The 21,590-nt window shown below is 29.7% G+C and overlaps 5 protein-coding genes and 1 non-coding gene across 6 annotated transcripts; 5 read left to right on the forward strand and 1 right to left on the reverse strand.

The window, feature by feature from the left end:
- Positions 1 to 2,822: 2,822 nt before the first annotated feature.
- Positions 2,823 to 4,191, forward strand: LOC137818846 (probable WRKY transcription factor 24). Its single transcript, XM_068622475.1, has 2 exons — positions 2,823 to 3,246; positions 3,767 to 4,191. Exons 1-2 carry the CDS (start codon positions 2,852 to 2,854, stop codon positions 3,978 to 3,980), a joined length of 609 nt encoding a protein of 202 aa, XP_068478576.1. The 5' UTR covers positions 2,823 to 2,851; the 3' UTR covers positions 3,981 to 4,191.
- Positions 4,192 to 8,299: 4,108 nt separating this feature from the next.
- LOC137819178 (desiccation protectant protein Lea14 homolog) lies at positions 8,300 to 9,094 on the forward strand. The gene is made up of 2 exons (XM_068622950.1): positions 8,300 to 8,556; positions 8,682 to 9,094. Exons 1-2 carry the CDS (start codon positions 8,351 to 8,353, stop codon positions 8,932 to 8,934), a joined length of 459 nt encoding a protein of 152 aa, XP_068479051.1. The 5' UTR covers positions 8,300 to 8,350; the 3' UTR covers positions 8,935 to 9,094.
- A 48-nt stretch (positions 9,095 to 9,142) lies between these two features.
- On the forward strand, positions 9,143 to 12,504 carry LOC137819177 (3-methyl-2-oxobutanoate hydroxymethyltransferase 1, mitochondrial-like). The gene is made up of 5 exons (XM_068622949.1): positions 9,143 to 9,971; positions 10,042 to 10,248; positions 10,332 to 10,478; positions 11,936 to 11,989; positions 12,073 to 12,504. The coding sequence occupies exons 1-5, from the start codon at positions 9,567 to 9,569 to the stop codon at positions 12,301 to 12,303; spliced, it is 1,044 nt and encodes a 347-aa protein (XP_068479050.1). The 5' UTR covers positions 9,143 to 9,566; the 3' UTR covers positions 12,304 to 12,504.
- TRNAA-AGC (transfer RNA alanine (anticodon AGC)) lies at positions 9,157 to 9,229 on the forward strand. The gene has a single exon. It is a non-coding gene; the product is annotated as a tRNA-Ala (tRNA).
- Positions 12,505 to 13,693: 1,189 nt separating the features above from the next.
- Positions 13,694 to 15,847, reverse strand: LOC137819213 (uncharacterized). Its single transcript, XM_068622993.1, has 5 exons — positions 15,436 to 15,847; positions 14,475 to 14,629; positions 14,202 to 14,268; positions 14,067 to 14,118; positions 13,694 to 13,989 (listed from the first exon to the last, which is right to left on the reverse strand). Exons 1-5 carry the CDS (start codon positions 15,755 to 15,757, stop codon positions 13,866 to 13,868), a joined length of 720 nt encoding a protein of 239 aa, XP_068479094.1. The 5' UTR covers positions 15,758 to 15,847; the 3' UTR covers positions 13,694 to 13,865.
- A 4,045-nt stretch (positions 15,848 to 19,892) lies between these two features.
- On the forward strand, positions 19,893 to 20,762 carry LOC137818754 (late embryogenesis abundant protein At1g64065). The gene has a single exon (XM_068622349.1). The coding sequence runs from the start codon at positions 19,985 to 19,987 to the stop codon at positions 20,645 to 20,647; it is 663 nt and encodes a 220-aa protein (XP_068478450.1). The 5' UTR covers positions 19,893 to 19,984; the 3' UTR covers positions 20,648 to 20,762.
- Positions 20,763 to 21,590: the final 828 nt, after the last annotated feature.

Raw genomic sequence — 21,590 nt, forward strand, 5'->3', positions numbered from 1 at the left:
AATTACTTCTTGGACCCTGAACTTCAATTTCATCAATTGAAAGCAATGTTAAGTTCTACTAAGCATAGTGATTGGTGTTGATACAGGCAATGCTTCAATAAAAGGGAGATACAAATAAATATGTCAAATTGAAAAATCCATCTAAAGAGAACAATTATATCCAACTCCCACTTCATAGGTGAATGATTCCATCAACTTGGATGTTATCATTTCTGGTTTTGAAAAAAAATCTTCTGCTGTGAAGCCAAATCAAATCATAGATAAAGCCCATATGTCATTATGTCTCACTTTTGAAGTTTAAAGTTTAAAAACATGACCCAGTTCTTAAAAGCCAACATACAATACTTTGAAAATAATGATTTGGGAATAAATAATTTGGTGATTGTTATTTGGAGATTAAAATAAACAGGGTTCATTATGTTGTTGACTAATAAAAATAAGTAAATGATTTATACTAGAGAAGATATAAACTATCATCTTATACATTATTATAAAACTTAACATATCAATTAGACTTGAGGATTCAACCATTATCGTATGAAAAATAATATTATTAAAAAATTATAAATAAATATAAAAATTAAGTCAAAACTCATTAAAAACAATTTAAAGAAAAAATTAGTGAATGTCTATTTTTTTTATATTTCCAAAACTTTGCGTGTCCATGAGTGAAGTGAAACCCAAAGAATGTTACAAAATTTTTCTTATGAAAATTATGTTACTTTGAGGGGATTTGGACTATGTGTCATGAATCACAGAAGCATAAAAAACAATGATCGAAGTTCTTGTAGCTGTACTGTTGTAAACAGGTTATAGGTGGTGATTGTTACGTTTTGAATATTTTCGATTTTGTTGTGGTTTGTATTTGAATATCTTATTAGTTCACCAACTTGTATTGTTTTGGAGTCCAAATCAACACTTTCTTTTTCTTCTTAACAAGAAATTTCCCCTTATCTTTGGTCCTGAAAGCATGGGCTGACTTCTTTATACTTTTATAATTCTTTATGCTTTAAATATGGTATTATACACTCATTAACTTCTTTCCATCACAGGAAAATGTTTACTTCTACACAAAATATTAATAATTATCTAAAAGTATTTATAAAAAAAGTTAATCCAAACTTATCATTCATTTTGTCGATCTAAAGAAATTGTAATCGGAGAAAAAAAATTAAAAATTATTCATGAATCATTATCTACATATTTTTATCTATAAATAAATTCAACATTACATATAAATTATTATTTACAAATTTGTATTTTCTAATCAATTCAATACTACATACAAATTATTACTTATTAATTATTATTAATAATATTATTAATAGTGATAGAAATAATAATAATAATATCATCATTATTATTATTATATAGGTATTACATATACCTAATTTCGTAAATAATACCTACATATCTACTATATGTGCGTGAATAATAATAAATATTAGTATTATTATTATTAATATTACTTATATTATAATTAATGTTATTCATATAATTACTAATTTTATAATTATTATTATAAATATTATTGTTATTATTAGTGTGTTATGCATATATATATAGGTATTACCTACATAGTAGAAAAGTTTATACTTACAATTTTTTATTATTAGGTAAATTTACATACAAATTTATATTTATAGATAATATTAATTATTAATAATAATAATAAATATTAATATTATTATTATTTTTTGTTAATATTATGAATATTAATGTTAATACTATCACTAATAGTATTGTTATCATTATTAATAGTTTTAATATTACCATTCGAAGACATTAATTTCTACGAATCTATATATGGATAATATTTTATTAATAGTACTACTAATAATATTATTACTGATTTATTATTAATAATACTAGTAATAAGTATTAATATTATTATTGTTACTAGTATTTATACTTTTATAAATATCATTAATAATGTAATTAATATTAATATTTTTATTAATACTATTAAAATTGTAATTAATATTAATTATATTATTTTTAATAATAATAATATTAATATTATTTTAATATTAACGGTATTATCAATATTATTAATATTAACGGTAGACAATTTCTTATTATCAACAAAAAAATTCTCATTTTTTACAAAAAAATTCCATAAATAAATGTAATATTTTTTTATAATGAATGATAAATGTAAGCTTGAAGTCAATGAACTTATAATACATAAATTGAAAGTTTTCTTAATTTAGAATCACATCACATCATCGAGTTTTTTCAATTTTAATATCTTTTAGTTCTTATTTTTATATATTTTTTATTCTTTTCTTTCTACAACATTCATCATTTTTTTTTATCTTTTGTTTGCTCAATAAGTGTACATCGAGCATTTTAAAATGTATGTTTTTTGCTAGTATGACATCTTCACAACATCATGTATTTTAAAATGATAGCATCAAAAGTGTCAATGCAAAGTGGTCAAATCCTTTGGTTGGTAAACAGCACATGATTTCAACATTTTGGGAATTGGAGAAAAATTAACATCTCCCAAGCAGATGGCATATGGTTAAAACATCGAGATAGAAACAAAACCCTTATTCTCAGTTAATTCAGGTGAGTGCCCTATGTTGCACACAACGCTAAACTCAACTATATTTCAACTACTTTTGTTCAACTGCTCTAATTCATGTAAATGCATGCTATGACACAAATTTAGAAGACGTGACCAACATGCATATCTTTCGTTATCACCGATGCATGCTCTCAGTTTCTTCATACACGTGACTGTGAGTGGCTGTCCAACCTCTTCTACCTTCCACCATCTTTCTGCTTTATAACTTTCAACCTCAAAACAATCTCAGTTTTTGTTCACCTTCCCTAGTAACATTCAATGGAAAGCCAAGACCCTCCACCCTTCCTTTTCACTCCCACGTCAATGATGCAAAACCCTTTGGAACCTCAAGGCTTGCATGATGACATAGACTGGGTTAACCTTTTCTCTGGCCACAACAATTTCCTTGGGGATGCCAAGGCCACCATGGAATACGCTTCTTCTTCTTCTTCTTCATCCTCGTCTTCGTCATCCTTGTCCTGTGCTTTGATGGCAGAAAATGGTGCTCACGTGGATGAAAAGAATGATAAAGATAAAAGGAAAGGAGGCAGAATGAAGAAGACAACACGACCCAGGTTTGCGTTTCAGACTCGAAGTGCAGATGATATTCTGGATGATGGTTATCGTTGGAGGAAATATGGGCAGAAAGCCGTGAAGAACAACATGCATCCCAGGTGCGTTATAAACCAAGTTACCTTTCTTTCACGTTGCATGCATGCACGGTTATGCTTATCTAATCTACACTCAAAGGAGGAAAATAAACATTAATCGAAGAGAATGGTATTAATTTCTTGGTGAACTGATATTAGTCTTTTATTATATACCGAAGAAAAAATAATTAGCATGGTATTAATGGGTAATTTTTTTCCTTATTTAAAAAATTGTACAACAAAAACTAGTGAAAAAAAAAATATATATATATATATATATATGATTTAATTAGATAGAAGGATTTTATATTACTAATAACTTATAAGCAATCATATAGATCCTTCCATTTCACAAAAAAATTATTCAATTATCTAAGATGGTTAGATTTAGTTTATTATAGATCATGAAGACCTTGGCATATTCACACCCCAAAATGAACATTATTTAGCGAATTGTTACTACTTTTACAACGATTAACTTGTTTGTATATAACTGATTGATGGTGCATATAAACATATTTTCATTTTGCATTGGACCATAAAGAAGCTACTATCGTTGCACGCATCATACGTGCAATGTGAAGAAACAGGTGCAAAGGTTATCCAAAGACACAAGCATCGTGGTGACCACTTACGAGGGAATTCACAATCATCCATGCGAAAAGCTCATGGAAACCCTGGCACCTCTGCTCAAGCAGATGCAGTTTCTCTCTAGGTTAGGTTCCAACAACAACGCTTCTCCTGCTTCTCTGCTGTAGCCACACATGCATGCATGTGTATGGATTTACACAAGTATATGTAATGTAACTTCATCTATAAAAAAAACTACATCAAGAACACAAGTTTCATTACCTGTATTTAGGATCTTAATTTGCTTTCTAATTAATCAATTGGTGTAATTGAGATGTAAAATTTACTGCAAAGAATGATATATGGATAGATATTGCCAATTCTTATCTGTCCTTAGCAGGGCTTTCGTCTACTTAAATATGTCATTACAGACCTTCTTTTATTTTACTTATCTTTTCTTAAGATGCATGTAAATGTTGAAAGGGAGAGATAAAAAATACAAAGAAAGTTCATATGGGTTTGGGGATAGGAAGGAAGAAGGATATCATGAGTAAAATGGGAGGTAGTCTGCAAACCTAAAGAATTGGGAGGGCTAGGGTAAAGGATAAATTAAAATATTTAATGTAATCCTACTAGAAAAATGGAGATGGAAGTTTGGAACAGAGAGGGAGGAGTATGAAAGGAGATAATTTAGTTCAAGTATGATACTTGGAGAGATGTTAGTATTAGGGGTCATTCCACAAAGGAATGAGGGTGGTGGAGAGACATTAGAAAAGCTTCCAACGAAACGTCAATGGAGGATTGGTTTCAGCAAAATGTATGATAGAAAGCAGGGGAATTTGAGTAGAACCATTACTTCAAAGATATCCAACAATATATAATAACTCCAAATAGAAATATGCAACAATTAAAGAGGTAGGAAGATGGAACAATGGGATATGGAAATGGTAGTTGGACTGGAGAAGAGGCTAATTCGAATGGAAGATGGAACAATGGGAAATGGAATATGGGAATGGGAGTTGGACTGGAGAAGAGGCTAATTCGAATGGGAACTACCATACCTAACAAGTCTGGAAGAGGTTATATAGGGACATAACTTAAAGACTAATAAGGAAGACTAGTGGGCATGAACAGATGAGAGACTAGAAACATACTCAGTCAAATCTGCTTTTGGAAGTATTTAGTAAAATATTTGAGGTTGGGACACTTCTCTCTGCTCAACACTTTGCTTGGAGACTGGTTATCAATAAAATAGTCACCAAGAATAACCTAGTGAGAAAGGAAATAATGGTCACCAACATATTATTTGTAATGTGTGAGCACAAAGAGAAAACAACGAGTCACATCTGTTTTTTCTTGTAAATTTGCATGGAGAGTTTGGAATCAGTGTTACAAATGGTTTGGGGAAGGGAAGTGTACACCACAATCTAGAACAAAATTCAGTTTGGCGATTTGTGTGGATGACAACTGTGTGGGAAATCTAGAACTAGATAAATAATATCATATACAAAGGAGAAACTACAGATGCAAATGAGATTTGTATTATTGTGTAGTTAAAAACATGAGACTAGATAACAAACAAATATTCAAGACTGAATTTATTGGTGTCTTAATCCTATTACTTGTCTAAAAGATCTTAGTTGAATTAGGATACGGATAAGTAATAGAAAATGCTGAATGAGATAGGAATAGATAGGATAATAGGCTCTGTGTGAGTATTTTTTGTGCTAAGAATGATAGGTGCAGACATGTACCATACCATGGAAAAGAAATATATGCAAGGGTTTCAGCATTGCTACCATATCAGTATTGCACACATGGCTAAAGGTAACACAAAGTGGTGGTAGTAATTTGGGTGCATTCTATGAAGGCGTTTTGGAGTAGGCAAGAACATGATAAGCTAAATGTTGCAACTACAAAAGGAAACTATAGATCTGGATAAACATCCACCAACCTTTGTTTTCAGACTTTATGCATTACCAAACTCTAGAATTCAAAACTTAAACCTCAGATAGCTTCAAATGATGTGTGTGTGATATGTATGCAATCTTGTATTTTATGGGCTGCATCCGAGAATGCAGGGTATCTTGAAGGTTATATTTTATAGTTGGTACATAGGATATATTTTTTTTAGTTGGTACATTGATATGTATCTATTTTTGTAAATGGATATACAATACGTAAATGGGTTTAAACATCCATTGTACTTCCTATTAATTTATTCTTTGTTGATTCAAATACATATATAGATATCAAAGCTGAGTTAAGCATTACGATGAGATTGTGATGGATATAGTAAAATGTATTTCCCTAATCGAAAAGTATATGTTGTACCGATACATATATATAACAAATCAAAATATAATAATAATTAAAATAAAAGAATGGATATGTATTTAAACAATTTAATAAGTGCATTCTCATTCAATTCTAATATTATTTTTAGCATTTTTTACTTGATAAGGAAAGAATTAAATGAATATAATTGAAGTATTTAAGGATACTTCAAACCTTATTAAAAAATATTTTAGACTACATTTCATAATTCACTCGAAATAGCTAATACAATAAGCTAATGTATCCACCAAAACTACCTATTCTCTAGTATAAAAAAGGATATAGCAAAACGAATCATTAGCTAACCCTACCAGAAATTTATAGGAATGGAAAAATTGGTTAGTCCAACCCATTTTGGCTTGTTAAAAATGGAATTTGGTGGGTTAGTCCTTCAAGATTATACGGGCTGAAATTGATAATCTGTCTCACTATAGGATGACCAGTGGGTTGATCCACCACTTTTCAATTTTATTTTAATTTTTCTTTTTTTAAATTTTTTTGTTTTGGATATATTTATTTGATTATAGTTATTGATATAACTTTTTGGATAATAAAAATGTAAGGAAGAACAAACTTTAATATTTCTAATCAAACTTTAATATCAACAATTACTTCAATGAATCAAATGATGTATAAAAAAATTAATGTAGATAAAGTTCTACATAAAACATTGACCACCCCCAATTTTAATTCCAAAAAGTATGAGATTCCTCTTTTAAGATACTAAAAATAAAGAAGCGGGCTAACGAGTTTTCTCACGTCGCCCTGTCCTTGGGTTGTCAGGTTAAGAAGGTCGGGTCAAATGTTGTAAATTCTTTTAATTTTATTTATTTTAACGTAAATTTAATAAATTTTAATATTTTTTAATTTTAAAATTTATTTAATTTAGTGTAGTAATACTTATATTTTTTATTTAAAATTTATTTAATTTAACGTAAGTTGACTAATGTATCTTATTTTAAAATTTATTTAATATTATATTTTTATGTAAAATTTATTTAATTTAATATAGATTTAGTTGACACTAATATTTTTTATTTAAACTTTATTAAAACAATATTTTACAGTTTTTATTTACTTTTAAAAAAAATTAACATCATGTTAAAGTCAATTTAACTTTCGTTAATATTATAGTACAAATATTTAAAAAACTAATTTAATATTTATATAAATTTCAACAATTAAAACTCCTATATGCCGGTCCATGGAATTTATTTGAAAAAAAAAAAAGCACAGACACACACACACAAAATTAACAAAATTAGCTAGGAAGTTGTATCTACTTATCCCTTAAAAAAATTGAAGTGCGTGACACATATGCTTTCAATTAGTTAAACTTCTTAGAGTTTAATTTTGAATACGACGGTAATTTTGATATTATTAATTCAAATTATCTGGTTAATTAATTAATACATTATTTTATCAATATTTTTAACATAATTATTTTTAAAATTTAATAGTTTTTTACAATTATGTTTAACACTTAATTTAAGGACTCAAAACGCTACACTAGGAGAATTTATGATTTTGGTGTAGAATATAAAGTTTTACATTATTAATATAATTAAACGTTAAAATAATGTATTCTATATTATAATTCAGAATAAATATTTTAAAAGTGAAGCGTTCACCTCTTAATATTTTAAAAGTGAAGCTTTGGCATACTTTACAGCACAAATACAAGAAATCGTGACCCAGTAAATTACCCGTTTTAATCTCTCACATAATTTATCTTTAAATTATTCTATTTTATAATTTACTCTATTTTAGATTTATTTTCAATTTACTTATTGATAATTAAAAATAATTTTATACCGATTTTTACATTATGAATTATAAAATTACAGTATAATGTCAATACTTAAAAATATTATTTAATATGAATAGTGATTATATATAATTTATTATTTTACCATAAGTATCCTGAACATAATCTAAATATTGGTTTATTATCCATAATTAAAAAAATACCATTGAATACTATTCTTCTGGTTCTTTCGACACAGGATGAGTGATGAGGATCATTGCCCGAAGCGGGGCACGTGCGACACGTATCACGATTCATGAAGTGTCGGGTAAGGGACACACACGTGTCAGTAGCAGGATCCTCGTACTGGCATATTAGGACAAGCGTTCCATTTATCTCTTGCTATATAAATTGGTTATGCATCTGTTACGTTCTTCACAGCGCCAGTGTTAAGCGTATCGTTGAAACTAAAAAATGTCGCAGTTGTTGGGTAAAGCGACGAACTTCGTGTCGGAGAAGATAAGCGAAATGGCGAAGCCTGAGGCGAGTGTGAGCGACGTGGACTTCAAGCGCGTGAGCAAAGATAGTATGGAGTACTTGGTGAAGGTCGCTGTTCGTAACCCTTATTCAACTCCGATTCCCATCTGTGAGATCAACTACTCTTTCAAAAGCGCGTCCAGGTACCCTTTCTGATTGTTACATGAATGTAATAAAAAACTGGTGTGAGTATTTGATAAGTATAAGATTATTAAGAATGAACATAGAAATGAGTGTTTTTTTTATGTTTTTGTGTTGTGTGGTGAAGGGAGATAGCATCAGGGACAATTCCGGACCCAGGATCTTTGAAGGGAAAGGACACGACCATGGTGGATGTCCCAGTTAAGGTTCCATACAGCATATTAATGTCCCTTGCTAAGGACATTGGTGCTGACTGGGACATAGACTACCAACTGGATCTTCGGCTCGTTATTGACCTTCCTGTCATTGGCAACTTCACCATCCCTCTCTCTCACAACGGAGAGATCAAGCTTCCAACCCTCTCTACCATGTTTGCCTAGGCACACCACAAAGCTTCCCACAAACTAAATAAATGCACTGCACAATGCACACCAACATCATCATGTGTTTTCCTTTTATATGTAACTTAACTTTCCACCTTTCTGCATCTTCTCAAACTATGTATATACATGGCCTTATAATAATACTACTCTTCATATATATGATTCTGAATCTATAATAATATTTAAATCAATATTAACTATTGTAATAAGAAAACGTAAGGGGATGTAGCTCAGATGGTAGAGCGCTCGCTTAGCATGCGAGAGGTACGGGGATCGATACCCCGCATCTCCATCTTTTTTATATGCTTTTTGTTTTCCAATGCCTATATTTCTTCTTCCTTGCTATTTTTCTGATCATTTATAATTTTCTTACTGTGAATATGATTATCTTTGATTATTTAAAAAAATGATTAAATAAGTTATATAAAATTTCTAAATATGGTACATTAGTATGTGTTGATTAAAAATACCATAGAAAAGTAATAAATATTTGTAACAACAGAAACACAGACACTTTTTAATGTTTTTCCGTCAACACACAGTAGTGATGATCACAAGATTTGAAAGTAGTTGGTGAATCCAATTTGTGTTTTTCCTTCCCTTCAATTCCCCTCACTCTGCACTGCACAATGGCGTCTTTGTTGCGAGCGAGAAACGCTTCTCGTGGCTCTATGGCGAGTCTTCTCCGTTGCTTCAGCAACGTTCCCGAGAACACCGTCTATTCGGGTCCCACGGCGCAGAACCCGAACAAGCGAGTCACGCTCAGGCACTTGAGCGAGAAGCACCGATCGTCCCAGCCCATCACCATGGTCACCGCTTACGATTACCCCGCCGCCGTTCACCTCGACACCGCCGCCGTCGACATCTGTCTCGTAGGCGACTCCGCCGCCATGGTGGTCCACGGCCACGACACCACGCTCCCCATCACGCTCGACGAGATGCTTGTCCACTGCCGCGCCGTGGCCCGCGGGGCCAAGACGCCGCTCCTCGTCGGGGACTTGCCTTTCGGGACCTACGAGTCCAATCCCAATCAGGTGGTGTTGATGCGCCTGTGATGTTTGTTTAATTGTTTCAGTCATGGTTGAATGTGTTTGAGTGTTGCAGGCGGTGGATACAGCGGTTCGGATTTTGAAGGAAGGTGGAATGGATGCCATAAAACTTGAAGGAGGGTCTCCTTCCAGAATTGTTGCAGCGAAGGCTATTGTTGAGGCTGGAATTGCTGTCATGGGCCATGTGGGTCTTACTCCTCAGGCCATTAGTGTTTTAGGAGGGTTTAGACCTCAAGGAAGAAATGTTGCCAGTGCTGTCAAGGTCTCTCTCTTCGTCCATCTATTTGGAAATTGATTCGTTTTATTGTTGTTCTGAAACTGAAAGGAAGGGGTGTGTGTGTGTAGGTTGTAGAGACTGCATTGGCTTTGCAAGAAGCAGGGTGTTTTTCTGTTGTTCTAGAATGTGTGCCTCCGCCGGTTGCCGCCGCAGCAACGGCAGCCCTTCAAATTCCCACAATTGGAATTGGTGCTGGACCCTTTTGCAGTGGACAGGTCAGTTGGATTGATTTCCCTTTTTGCTAGGGTTCTGTGATTGAGATGAGTTTGTTTGTTTTTTCTTTTAGTAAAAGATGAGGGCTAGCAAGATTTGATCTTGCTTTATTTGAAGGTGTTTACTGTTTCATTATGCTGCTGTGTTGGACTTTATTGAGTTCGAGAATATGCTTAAATTGGTCTTCAGTATCTTCCTTTAATTAGAAACTAGTGTTGTGAATTACTAAATTATTATTCATCAAATCTGCAAGTACACTTTTTCATGTACTTTAGAAAAAATATGAAAGTACACTTTGTCATATTTCTAATTTCACTCATTTTATTTCTGTTATTAGTTCGAGTGATTATTATTTCAGTAAAATAAATAAATTTTGTTATGGGTAGATTTTTTTTTCTATTTTATTATCTTTCTCAAACAAAACAACACTATTTATTCTGTCATCTATGTGTTTGTCCTCTTCATCTAATATTTAGTTTATTTAAATATATTTTTTTATATGACGTAGAACTAACGAATTATAAAATAAAAATCTTTTAATTATTTTATTACAAGAAATTTTATTTATTTATTTACTTAAAAAAGTTTTACTAGTAAAGTTATAAATAATTTTTTTAATATCTATTTTAAACAAAATAATAGTCAATAAATATGATAGAATTTTGATAGGCGATGTTATGTTGATACGTTTTTGTAGCTTCCTAAATTTCACTTTGCAATAATTTTTAAGGATTGTCATTCTTAATCAAGTTCAATTCTTAAATTGATTAGGATGATAGTGTGTTAAAGTGAGTTCAACCATTAATAATTAACTGAGCTTACCTATCGAATAATCGACTGAGTGGATATAGTATTAATTAAGTTCATTTGTCTAAAAATCGAGTCTGAGGATGGTATGGTTTTAACTGAGCTCACTTATCTAAACATTGAGGATGATATGGTTTTATGTTCATCCAGGACTGTGCTAATAGACTTTCACCAGATCATTTGCTTGGCTTATTAGACTTTATGCAAGCACCAGAGCTTGAGGGGTTGTGTGTCGATAGGTTATCAGTTGATTCTATGGATCGATCAATTCAGACCATAATTTGGGTCAATATCCAGATTATAAAATTGTGCCAAGAAAATCAACATAATAAAAACAGAACAATAGAATTAAGGAAATAAGAGGGAAAATCTAATTGTGACTAAAGGGGAAAATCTCACTATAATAAAGAAGACAACACCACCTTAGAGAAACAAGACACTAATATTAAATGTTTTAGTTCAAGGAGTATTCTAAATTCTTGGCTAGAGCAGGATTCTTGTTTGATTATCCCTTAGTCATTTTCAGATAATTGAACAGAGCCTTATTTGAGTTTCAATTTTACATTTGTTTTTATTGGGAAGAAACAAAAGAAACCTTTCGGGGTAAAAGGGAAAGCAGAGGATTTATAATTTTGTTTCATTGTTCACTCAGGTGCTGGTTTACCATGATCTGCTTGGTATGCTACAACACCCCCACCATGCAAAGGTATTTCTAGCATCTCTTAACCTTGTTTTTCTTTCAAACATTATGAGATTCATTGCTAATTTTGAGGTGATGAATTTTTTTAGGTTACTCCAAAATTCTGTAAGCAGTATGCACGTGTAGGAGACGTCATCAATAAAGCCTTACTGGAGTATAAGGAAGATGTTACAAATGGTTCGTTTCCTGATGCTCGCCATAGCCCGTACAAAATAAGCAAGACAGATGCAGATGTTTTTTCAAATGAGTTGCAGAGGTTAGGTTTGGAAAAGGCAGCATCTGCTGCATTTGAAGCAGTTCAGAAGATGGATACGGCTTAAATGATATACTTAAAATCACTTCAGTAACTTTTTATTTTATTTTATCTTTTTGTTGATCAAAGGCCAATGCAAAACTGTCTTGATGTTTATTTTTTGTTCTCCAATATCATATGGAATTTCTACAATAAACGTCAGTTTTGAAGTAGTGTAATGGAGCAAACTCTGAAACTAGATGATTTTTGTTGTTCTGATTCCCTGTTACTTTAGTGGGTTTATTTTTTTTTACATATGGATGTACTTTATATCCATATTGATTTAGTTTATACTGGGGAGAAAAGTCTGGGGTTTCTTTATTGTGTAACTCCTTCATATGAAAGATACAGCTAATGATTTGAACCAAGATTCTTTATTTTTGTTTTTGAAGATGTGAAACTATATTTCTTTATATTTTATATGTCAAGTCAGATAAAATTTTTATAATAGATTTTAGGAATGATAATTAATTTTTGAGCAAAATCATTTTATAAGTCAATTTAAGTTTTTTTTTTTAAAATAAATTATAGGATCGATAATTGACTTCTTATTAACGCAGCCGACTTATTTCAAATCAAAATTAAATTAATTCTAAAGAAACATTTTACAATATTATTATAAATTCTACGATTGATTTTTTTCCCTTATTTCATTTGTTGTTTCTCCTCCGTTTAAATCTACATATAAAATTCACTTTCTACACTATAAAAAAATAATTTAACTTGCTCTTATAAACAAAAATTTAGAATTTAAGGACCAAAAACAAATGGTTAGAAGAAACTGAAACTAACAAATCTTTGCAGGAATTAAAAGAAAACAGAGTTGGGAACTAAAATTATATATCAATTTACAAATTATACATGTATATAAAAAAAATGGCATCAATACTGGAAGAAGTTATCTTGGTTTAGTGATCAATGGAGTTAATTTTTTTGAGTTAGATGTTCAAATCTTATCTCTTGCATTTATTGCTTGGAGTTGATTTCTCTCTTAGTAAGTATATTTTTCCTCTACAAGTTGTCAGAAAATAAATTATGGTTCCCATGCTTATACCATTGGAAATTGATCTCAACTATACCATGCACAAGGTATTTATGGCAAAGATGTGTGTGAAAAAAAATTGTATTACGTTGAACATTATGGTTGCTGTTCTTATCATACAAGAAGCATGTTAAATTATTTGTACTTTTATTTTTATACAGGATTAAAAAGAATTACCAGATCCAGATTTGATACAAGCATGTTACGTAGAAAGATCAATTTGAATTTTGAATAGGGTTTAGTGTTCTAAATTAAGTTTTTTTTCCTTATTGGTTATTATTATAGAGCTAACAGAGTTGTTTTTCTAATTTTTATAGGCTAAATTCTGTAATTGCAGTAAGCATAAGTAAAAATACATAGGTATTGAACAAAAATATAAAAGAAAAATGTTGTAAGTTGCATCTGTGCTATTTTGTTTATCCTTTTTGGTTAAAATTATACAAGGAGTATCCAAAATGATCCTCTTTCTAAGTATCTGCAGCTATAGACCTTCATCAGGTTACATAAAGAATCCAATATTTTCAAGTAATATACTGAACTATTGTAATTTAAAGCTTCATCTGCACCATTTTCAACCACTTATTCAAATAATCTTTTAAGCCAAATCCACGGCTAGGCCTTAGAATTTGCTTGAACAATGCCTTTTTGGGAACATTCCAGTGCTCCACATGCCTGAAATTTTTCATAGATATTTAGATGATTGATCAAATGATAGGACTGAAACCTTCACAAATGACAGTTTTTATCACCTGCATACTTTTCCAGATTGTGCATCAAAATAGTATTCTGTGTATCCAGTTGCTGCAGTACATACCAACATGGTCAAATTTCATTGCATTTAGTGTGAATTATGATAGTGTATGCAGATAAAGCTCGATATGTACCAGAAAGAATGGGCCTCCAAGGAAAGGACAAGATACAGCTGAACCGCCAGTGGCCAATTCCTTTATCCTGTCATGGAAAAATATGTACAAAAGCAGTGTCAGCATTTTGAAAAAATGGCAAACAGGTAATAAGAAACATGGAAATTTTTAATTGAGTTTCTAAATCCATGTGCAGTAGAAAGAAAATGCAATGAACACAATATGCTTTTCTTGACTAGGAATAAGACTTCTAAAACTAAAAATGTAGGAAAATGAATCAAAATTTATCCTCACTTCAAAATCTTCCCACTTCATAAGCTTCATGTTTGACATCTCCAGAAGGGACCCAAAATTAGTGCAGTTCCTTTTGAAACGCTGAAGCCCTTTAAATGACCCTGCTGGATCCGCAAATTCGCAATCCTCTTCATAAGCATTTAGTGTCAGATCTCCTGATGGTTGAGAAGAACAGATTCACCATGTGAACTGTCTGATATACAGTCAAATTACTAACTAGTAAAATTAGTTTGGTTTTATGCTACTCAAGTGCTCATTGTATGAAAAGCAATGATTTGGAGGCTACCATGGTTGAGAGAACATTCTCTAAGCCAAAATTAGCCTATACACAACCTAAAAACAATAAGAATTTAGAAAAATTAAACCTTATTTCATTTTGCTCTCCAACAATTGCTTGTGGAGAAGTTCTAAATATAATGATATTGTCTTTGCCTAGACAGTTGCTTCAGGGAACACTAGAAAAGTTAAAGTTGGTCTTATTTTAGTTAATACACGACCTTCAACATACTCTGATATCATACAATTGAGGTTTGAACCAGTTATATACTAAGAATTGATTCCACAATTTCTAACAAACAATTTACATAAAAGAGAATGAGGGACTGTAACAATACCATACAGCTTATCCAACCGATCAACCACTACCATAGGGAGATTAATCAGTTTAAATGTCCAATAATCATTTATAATCTCAAAAAAAACTGTGCTTTTCAGACAGACTTAAGACTTCAGGTAGAAGATTTGCGAATGAAACATATTGAGAATTCAAAATCAAATGCGATGCAGAGTTGTTAGTGAAGAAAGCATACGTTGAAAAGGAATAGATGGTCCATTATGAGGGTAGTAATAACTTAAATTTCACTAATGACACATCGTTTCTGCATCAAATTCATCTCTGATGAATGAAAGAAAAGAAATTGGAATTGACCCAGAGAAATTAAGCAAATGAGTATGACAAAACCTGTGACAAAATAGGATCTTTGGAAGTCTTCTTTGATGGTGTCCACAACTGCAGCTCGATGAATGGTCTGAAGAAGCCGCTGAGGAGGAGGTTCCGCAGTAGTTGGTGAACGGAAAACGGAAGCTGCAATGCCAAGAAGCTCGGAACTATACCATGCAAGTTTGAGAAGGGCATTGTTCTGTGGTTGCTGTGAATCTTCATTTGGGTTAGTTCCACTGCATCGAAACCTGTGAATTCTAAGGTTGTGATCATGTTGTTTGGGAGGAAACATCAAAGTGCTACCATGAATTCTGTTGATTGAAGTAAAGGCAGTTAATGCCATGGCAAGAGAATCGAAGTGGCAGTTGCTAGTTTCTACCTGCGATTTCTTTTAAATATCTACGCTTCAAATTAATGAGAGCCACACAAAAAAAAAAACACGACAAAGCAAATTATTCTCTTCTTTTTGTGATTCTGAGATCACCAAATGTTACTACTTTACATACTTAACCCTTAAATACCTTTTTATTTTTTTATTTAATCCCTTAATTAATAAAGTGTTCAAGGTGTTTAATTTTATAAATGTAACATCTGTCTCTTTTTATATCTAAAAAATAATATCTTTAGTTTTATAAAATATGTTTATATGAAAATAACTAGGTAAAAAGTGGTCACGTTTTTAAAAAATATTAAGTTTGATTGAATAATTTATTAATAGGGAGATAAAATTGAATAAAATAATAAAATTGATAGGATAAATATTTTTTTCCTTGATTGATAATATTTTAATTTGTGTAATGAGAAATGAATATTTGTTTTGTATAATTTGAATTTAAAATAAATATATAAGATTGATTTTAACTGTTGTTAAATTTTAAAATATTGAATTTAGTTTAAAAATAATTTATATGCAGAGTATACTGTATAACTTTATGGTATTTTGATTATTAATTGTGTTATTACTCTTTGAAACAGGGGATGATTTTTTTTTCTTAAATATAATTTTTTCTCTCATAAAATTATAATTTTATGTATCTAGTATTATTTAGTTATCATATTAATATCAGTTTAAGTATAATTAAATTTTAAAACCTTAAATAAGAGTTTTAACTGATTAGATGATAATTCTAAATTTATTTTTAGGACGACAATTCTAATTTTAAAAACATTGCACCTTAGTATGAATGCAATGGACAATTTTTGGCGTGCTCAATATTATTCTTATATCATTTTTTCTTCAACAACATAACTTTTTTCACTATTAGAAAATTATGAAATAGAAATCAATTTTTAGATATTAAAATAATTAGTTGCAATAATAACTAAATTAGAGACATTTTAGAAATTAAAAAAAAATTAGTTTCTAAATTAGTTTCTATTATTGTTAAATAGTTTTTAAATTGATATCTAATTAGCAATCAAGTTTTTCTACCAAATTTAGAAAATAAATAATTAGTAGTTAAAATTTTGGTTGCTAGTTAGATACAAATTTAGAAACTATTCAACAATAATAGAAACTAATTTAGAAACTAATTTTTTTTTAATTTTTAAAATGATTTCTAATTTAATTACTATTACAACTCACTATTTTGATTTCTACAAATTAATTTTTATTTCATGATTTTCTTGTTTTATTTGTTCAGTTAAATAATAAGTCCAGCATCATTACGTACGTAGACATGAAGATCGATGAATATTCCTCCACAATAGTATTTTATTAATTATCTGTTACTAACTTTGTTATCTAAAAAAGTTACAAATTTTAAACAAAAAATAGTAAAGAGAAAATTGAATGTAAAAAATAAATACACATAAGTCATTTTTTTAATGACTTGGTTTCAAATTTAAAATATAATAAAGATTTAAAATCAAGTCAATCCACAAAGTAATCTTAATTTAGAAGAAAAAACCAATATTATATAAAGAGAAATCAACACAAACACTATAATTAATGTCTTTTAATCTTAGTTTCAAAGATAGAATAAAATTAAATATTAATTTACAGTTTTAATATTATCAAAACTTTATCTTTTCATTAATTGGTGATGATAAATGTTTTTTCATGTTATGTTTCTTTTTAAATTGATGACTTAATTAAATTAAATATTTTCAAACAATTTTTTTATTAGATTAAAAAATTAAATTAAACTAAATTAAGTATTTTTTATATTTTTCAAATATTAATTCAAGTTAGTCTTAACTACTAAGGCTGGAATTATCATTTTAAACATGTTACAAAAATTCATGTATATTTATTTTTTATTATTATTTTATGATTTCATATTAATCAAAAGGTAAAGTTTTAATATTTTAATTAATTCAAAAAAATTAAAATTAAGAAAAATATATTTTTTTTAAAATGAAAACTACAATTTGATATTTAAAATTGGGAAATAAGTTTGATTTTAACTTTTACTTTTTCTGTCATGATAAGTACTTATCATTCTTTTTTTTTAAAGATGTTGGCATGGTATGCAATAAGTACTCATAATAACTAGTTTCTTCATTCTTCAATTATTAATTATCAATATTTAGTTTGTGTTTAATGTTTTTATATTTTTAATTAATTAATTAATATATATTTATAAAATAAATTTAATCATAGGAAAATGTAAGGTTGAACATGACTTTGACCGTAACTTGATGCTATATTGTGAAAAACTCGTTAGATCATTGATTTGGATGGAGAGCATCATATCCTCCTAACAACTTACAAGTTTGTCAAAGTAATAAATATTTCTAAAATAATAGTTAAATATTAAAAATATAACTATTATGATATTTTAATTTTTTTATTGTAACTTCGATGAAAAATATTATTTATTGGTTTTAATCATTACTTAAATTTGCCTTGTTCTGGAATTTTCTTCTAAGGAAAAATTTATATATATGTTATTTAAGAGGAAGATGGCAAAACCAAATTAAAAGTGGTCAATGAAAAAGTCTTCACTTTCCCAAAACACAAGGTAAGTAATTAGAATTGTTTTTTGGTGCAAATTACACACTTCACCCAACTTATACCATCACAAATGGGAATGACCCCAAAAACCTACTTCCCATAACTATTTATAATAATTTATTGTTTAAAAAATGAGTTGATATTCTTATACTTTTAATAAAATATTTTTTAGTCTACAATTTACAGCTAAATAATTATTAAAAATATTGGGGGTTTTACAGTGAACAAAAATAATGTTCTTATTGAAAAATTAATATCATTCTAACAAAACTGCTTTTAACAACTAATTTATCATTTTTAATTTTTATAAAATAAATCTTAAATTATAATTATTTTGATACAAAAAAAAATACTTCTATTTGGCTATAATGTTCGAAAATGCTTCAATTTGATTAAATGATGACACATAATTTCAATATAGGATTTTTTTTAATAATTTAATTTTCATTCTGATAAAGAATATTGAAAATCACAAATGGTTAAAATTTATTTAGGTAGTGATTAAACATAATTAAATTAATATGTGCGTGTTGTGTCGGAAATATAGAGATATCTATAAGAAGAAAATACGGTTGATATTTTGTAATATAATATATTAGAAAGTAGACTTTAATTATTTGTCAAATTAAATAAAAGTATTATAAAATAAAACTACACTAGATATTAATAAAAAAACGTAAATACCTTCTTTTAAGTAAATAATAAACTAAAACAAACACTGCTAGGGCTCAGATTTTTCTCCAACTGATATGAAGAATTGGTCACACGAGAAAAAAATGTTTTTGTTATATCTTCGTTTTCGATATATGTTCTTTATTTTTAACCAAAATTTATGAAAATTGCAAAAAATTAAAAGTCTTATTTCTTAAGCTTTACACTGGTAACTTTATAATAATAAAAGTACTAATAACACTCTTTTAAATACACTTTTTTATTATCATTTAAAAGTTATTAAAAACAGGTAAAATTAATCATCTAACCCTAATGGGTACTCTGGGGAGGTTGGGGAATCTTAGTCAAAGCGCAGGAATTTCTGAACAACCAGAAACGAATTCGTGTACTCATTGCTATTTTCGTCAAGGAAAATAGTTATTCTTTTACTTTCACTCCATTAAATATTAATATTTTAATTTTTTTAATTTTAAAAATTATTTTTACATTTTTTCTATATTTTAATTAAAAGAATTTTTTAATTTTAATTATTTTTATTATAAATATTAATATTTTATTATAGGTATAAAGTAAAGCAAAGTGTTAAAATATCATTAACCTTAAGTTAATTATACATAAATAATCCAAAAAATTTATATAATACAACTCTCATTACTATTATTTTAATATTTCTTTTATATTATTTAATTATAAATTAATTCTTTATTTTATATATTTATTTCTAAATACTGTACACATCTCTTATCATTGTCAACTAATATTTGCCTTCCTATTAAAAAGTCAACAAACTTTAAGGAACATGGGCCCCACCCACATACATAGTCACACATTAAGTCTTCAACATTATAAATAAACCATAACACCACACCACAAGTAACACATCACACACCTTTTGTTTTCCAACACTAACCTAAACTCCATTTTCCATTTTGAGCAGCCATGGTAGATAGGGAGCAAGCAAGGCCCTTGGCCCCAGCAATAGAGCGTCCAAGCAGTGAAGAAGATGACACCTCTCTTCAACCCCAAAAACAAGCTCACAAAAAACTCATCAAACGATGTGCATGCCCATTAATCTCTCTACTTCTCCTAGCAATAGTGGTCATAGTTTTGATCTTCACAGTATTTCGTGTCAAGGACCCTGTGATGACCATGAACGGTATCAAAATCACAACGCTGGAACTTTCCAACACCGACATGACCCCTCAATCCGGGGCCAACATGTCCTTAGTCGCAGATGTGTCAGTGAAAAACCCCAACGTTGCATCCTTTAAGTATAGCAACACCACCACGAGTTTGTACTATCGTGGTATCATGGTGGGGGAGGCAAGACTACCGCCTGGGAGGGCCAAGGCCAGAAGAACAATAAGGATGAATGTAACCATTGATGTGATCACGGATCGTCTGGTTTCTAGCCCGGATTTCAGAACGGATCTTGGTTCAGGGTTGATGACTATGAGTAGCTTCTCTAGAGTTCCGGGGCAGGTGAAGATCTTGAACTTGTTTAAGAGACATGTTGTTGTGAAAATGAACTGCTCCACCACTTTTAATATCTCGACACAGGCTATTAAGGAGCAGAGTTGTTTGGGGAAGGTTAAACTTTAGGGGTCCATTTGTAGATGTACTTTAGTTTAGTTTTGTTTAGTTTCCTTGAATATACTTGTATGACTATTATAGTAAAAATAATGAGAATTTCCTATGTTGTTCGGTTTTGAGATTATGGGGATGTTTGTTTTTCCTCATTGAAAATAGTATAGAGGTTTTGGAACTTCTGGGCAAGCATAAGGACTGCAATATTAAAGTAATGGATGGCAAGGGAGTTTTTCTTTTATAAAAAGTTATAATGTTAGACATTATTACGAAACAATCATCTCTAGAAGAATTAGACAAAAATACATAGAATAAAATCTAAGAAAAACCATACTTACATAATGTGTACATATCAATAAAAAATATTTAAGAATATCTCTAGTGAGTGTTTTAACATAGGTTGTTCTAGAATTGCTTTAGCATATAATCACAGATTATGCAGCACTAGCAATCTCCAAGAATAGTTATTAAAAAACCTTAAGAGTGTATGGAATGTGATAAGTTGATAATCATTTTAGGGGAAATTGATGAAGATTATATAATTTTGGATCATTTGTGATAATTTGCCTTCAGTTTAGAGCTTCTAATTTATTGTTTGAAGAGTGAAAACTTCATATCACACTGAACATAATTTGTGTGTGGAAAGATTAAATGTTATTTTGAGCAAGTCTCTTGTTCCAACTCTAGCAAATGGAATGAAATGCGAAATTTATGAATCAGTTGAGCTGTATATATTTCAAAAAAATGTTTCTGAGCTTTCAATAATGGTGTCTCTACGTGATTGCTTGACTCTGTTTAAGCAATTAGTATTTAAAGGATCTCTCTCAAGAACATGAAAATATCTATTTGATTGCACTAGAACTCACTAATCAGGGACAATACTCTAAAGCTACCAGTCACTAAATCATTCTCCTCCTTATCAGATAAAGAAAAGAAGAAAAAAACAATAAGAATTTGA

The sequence above is a fragment of the Phaseolus vulgaris genome, chromosome 10 (genome assembly GCF_000499845.2).
Source record: "Phaseolus vulgaris cultivar G19833 chromosome 10, P. vulgaris v2.0, whole genome shotgun sequence".
In the NCBI taxonomy this organism is placed as follows: Eukaryota; Viridiplantae; Streptophyta; class Magnoliopsida; order Fabales; family Fabaceae; genus Phaseolus; species Phaseolus vulgaris.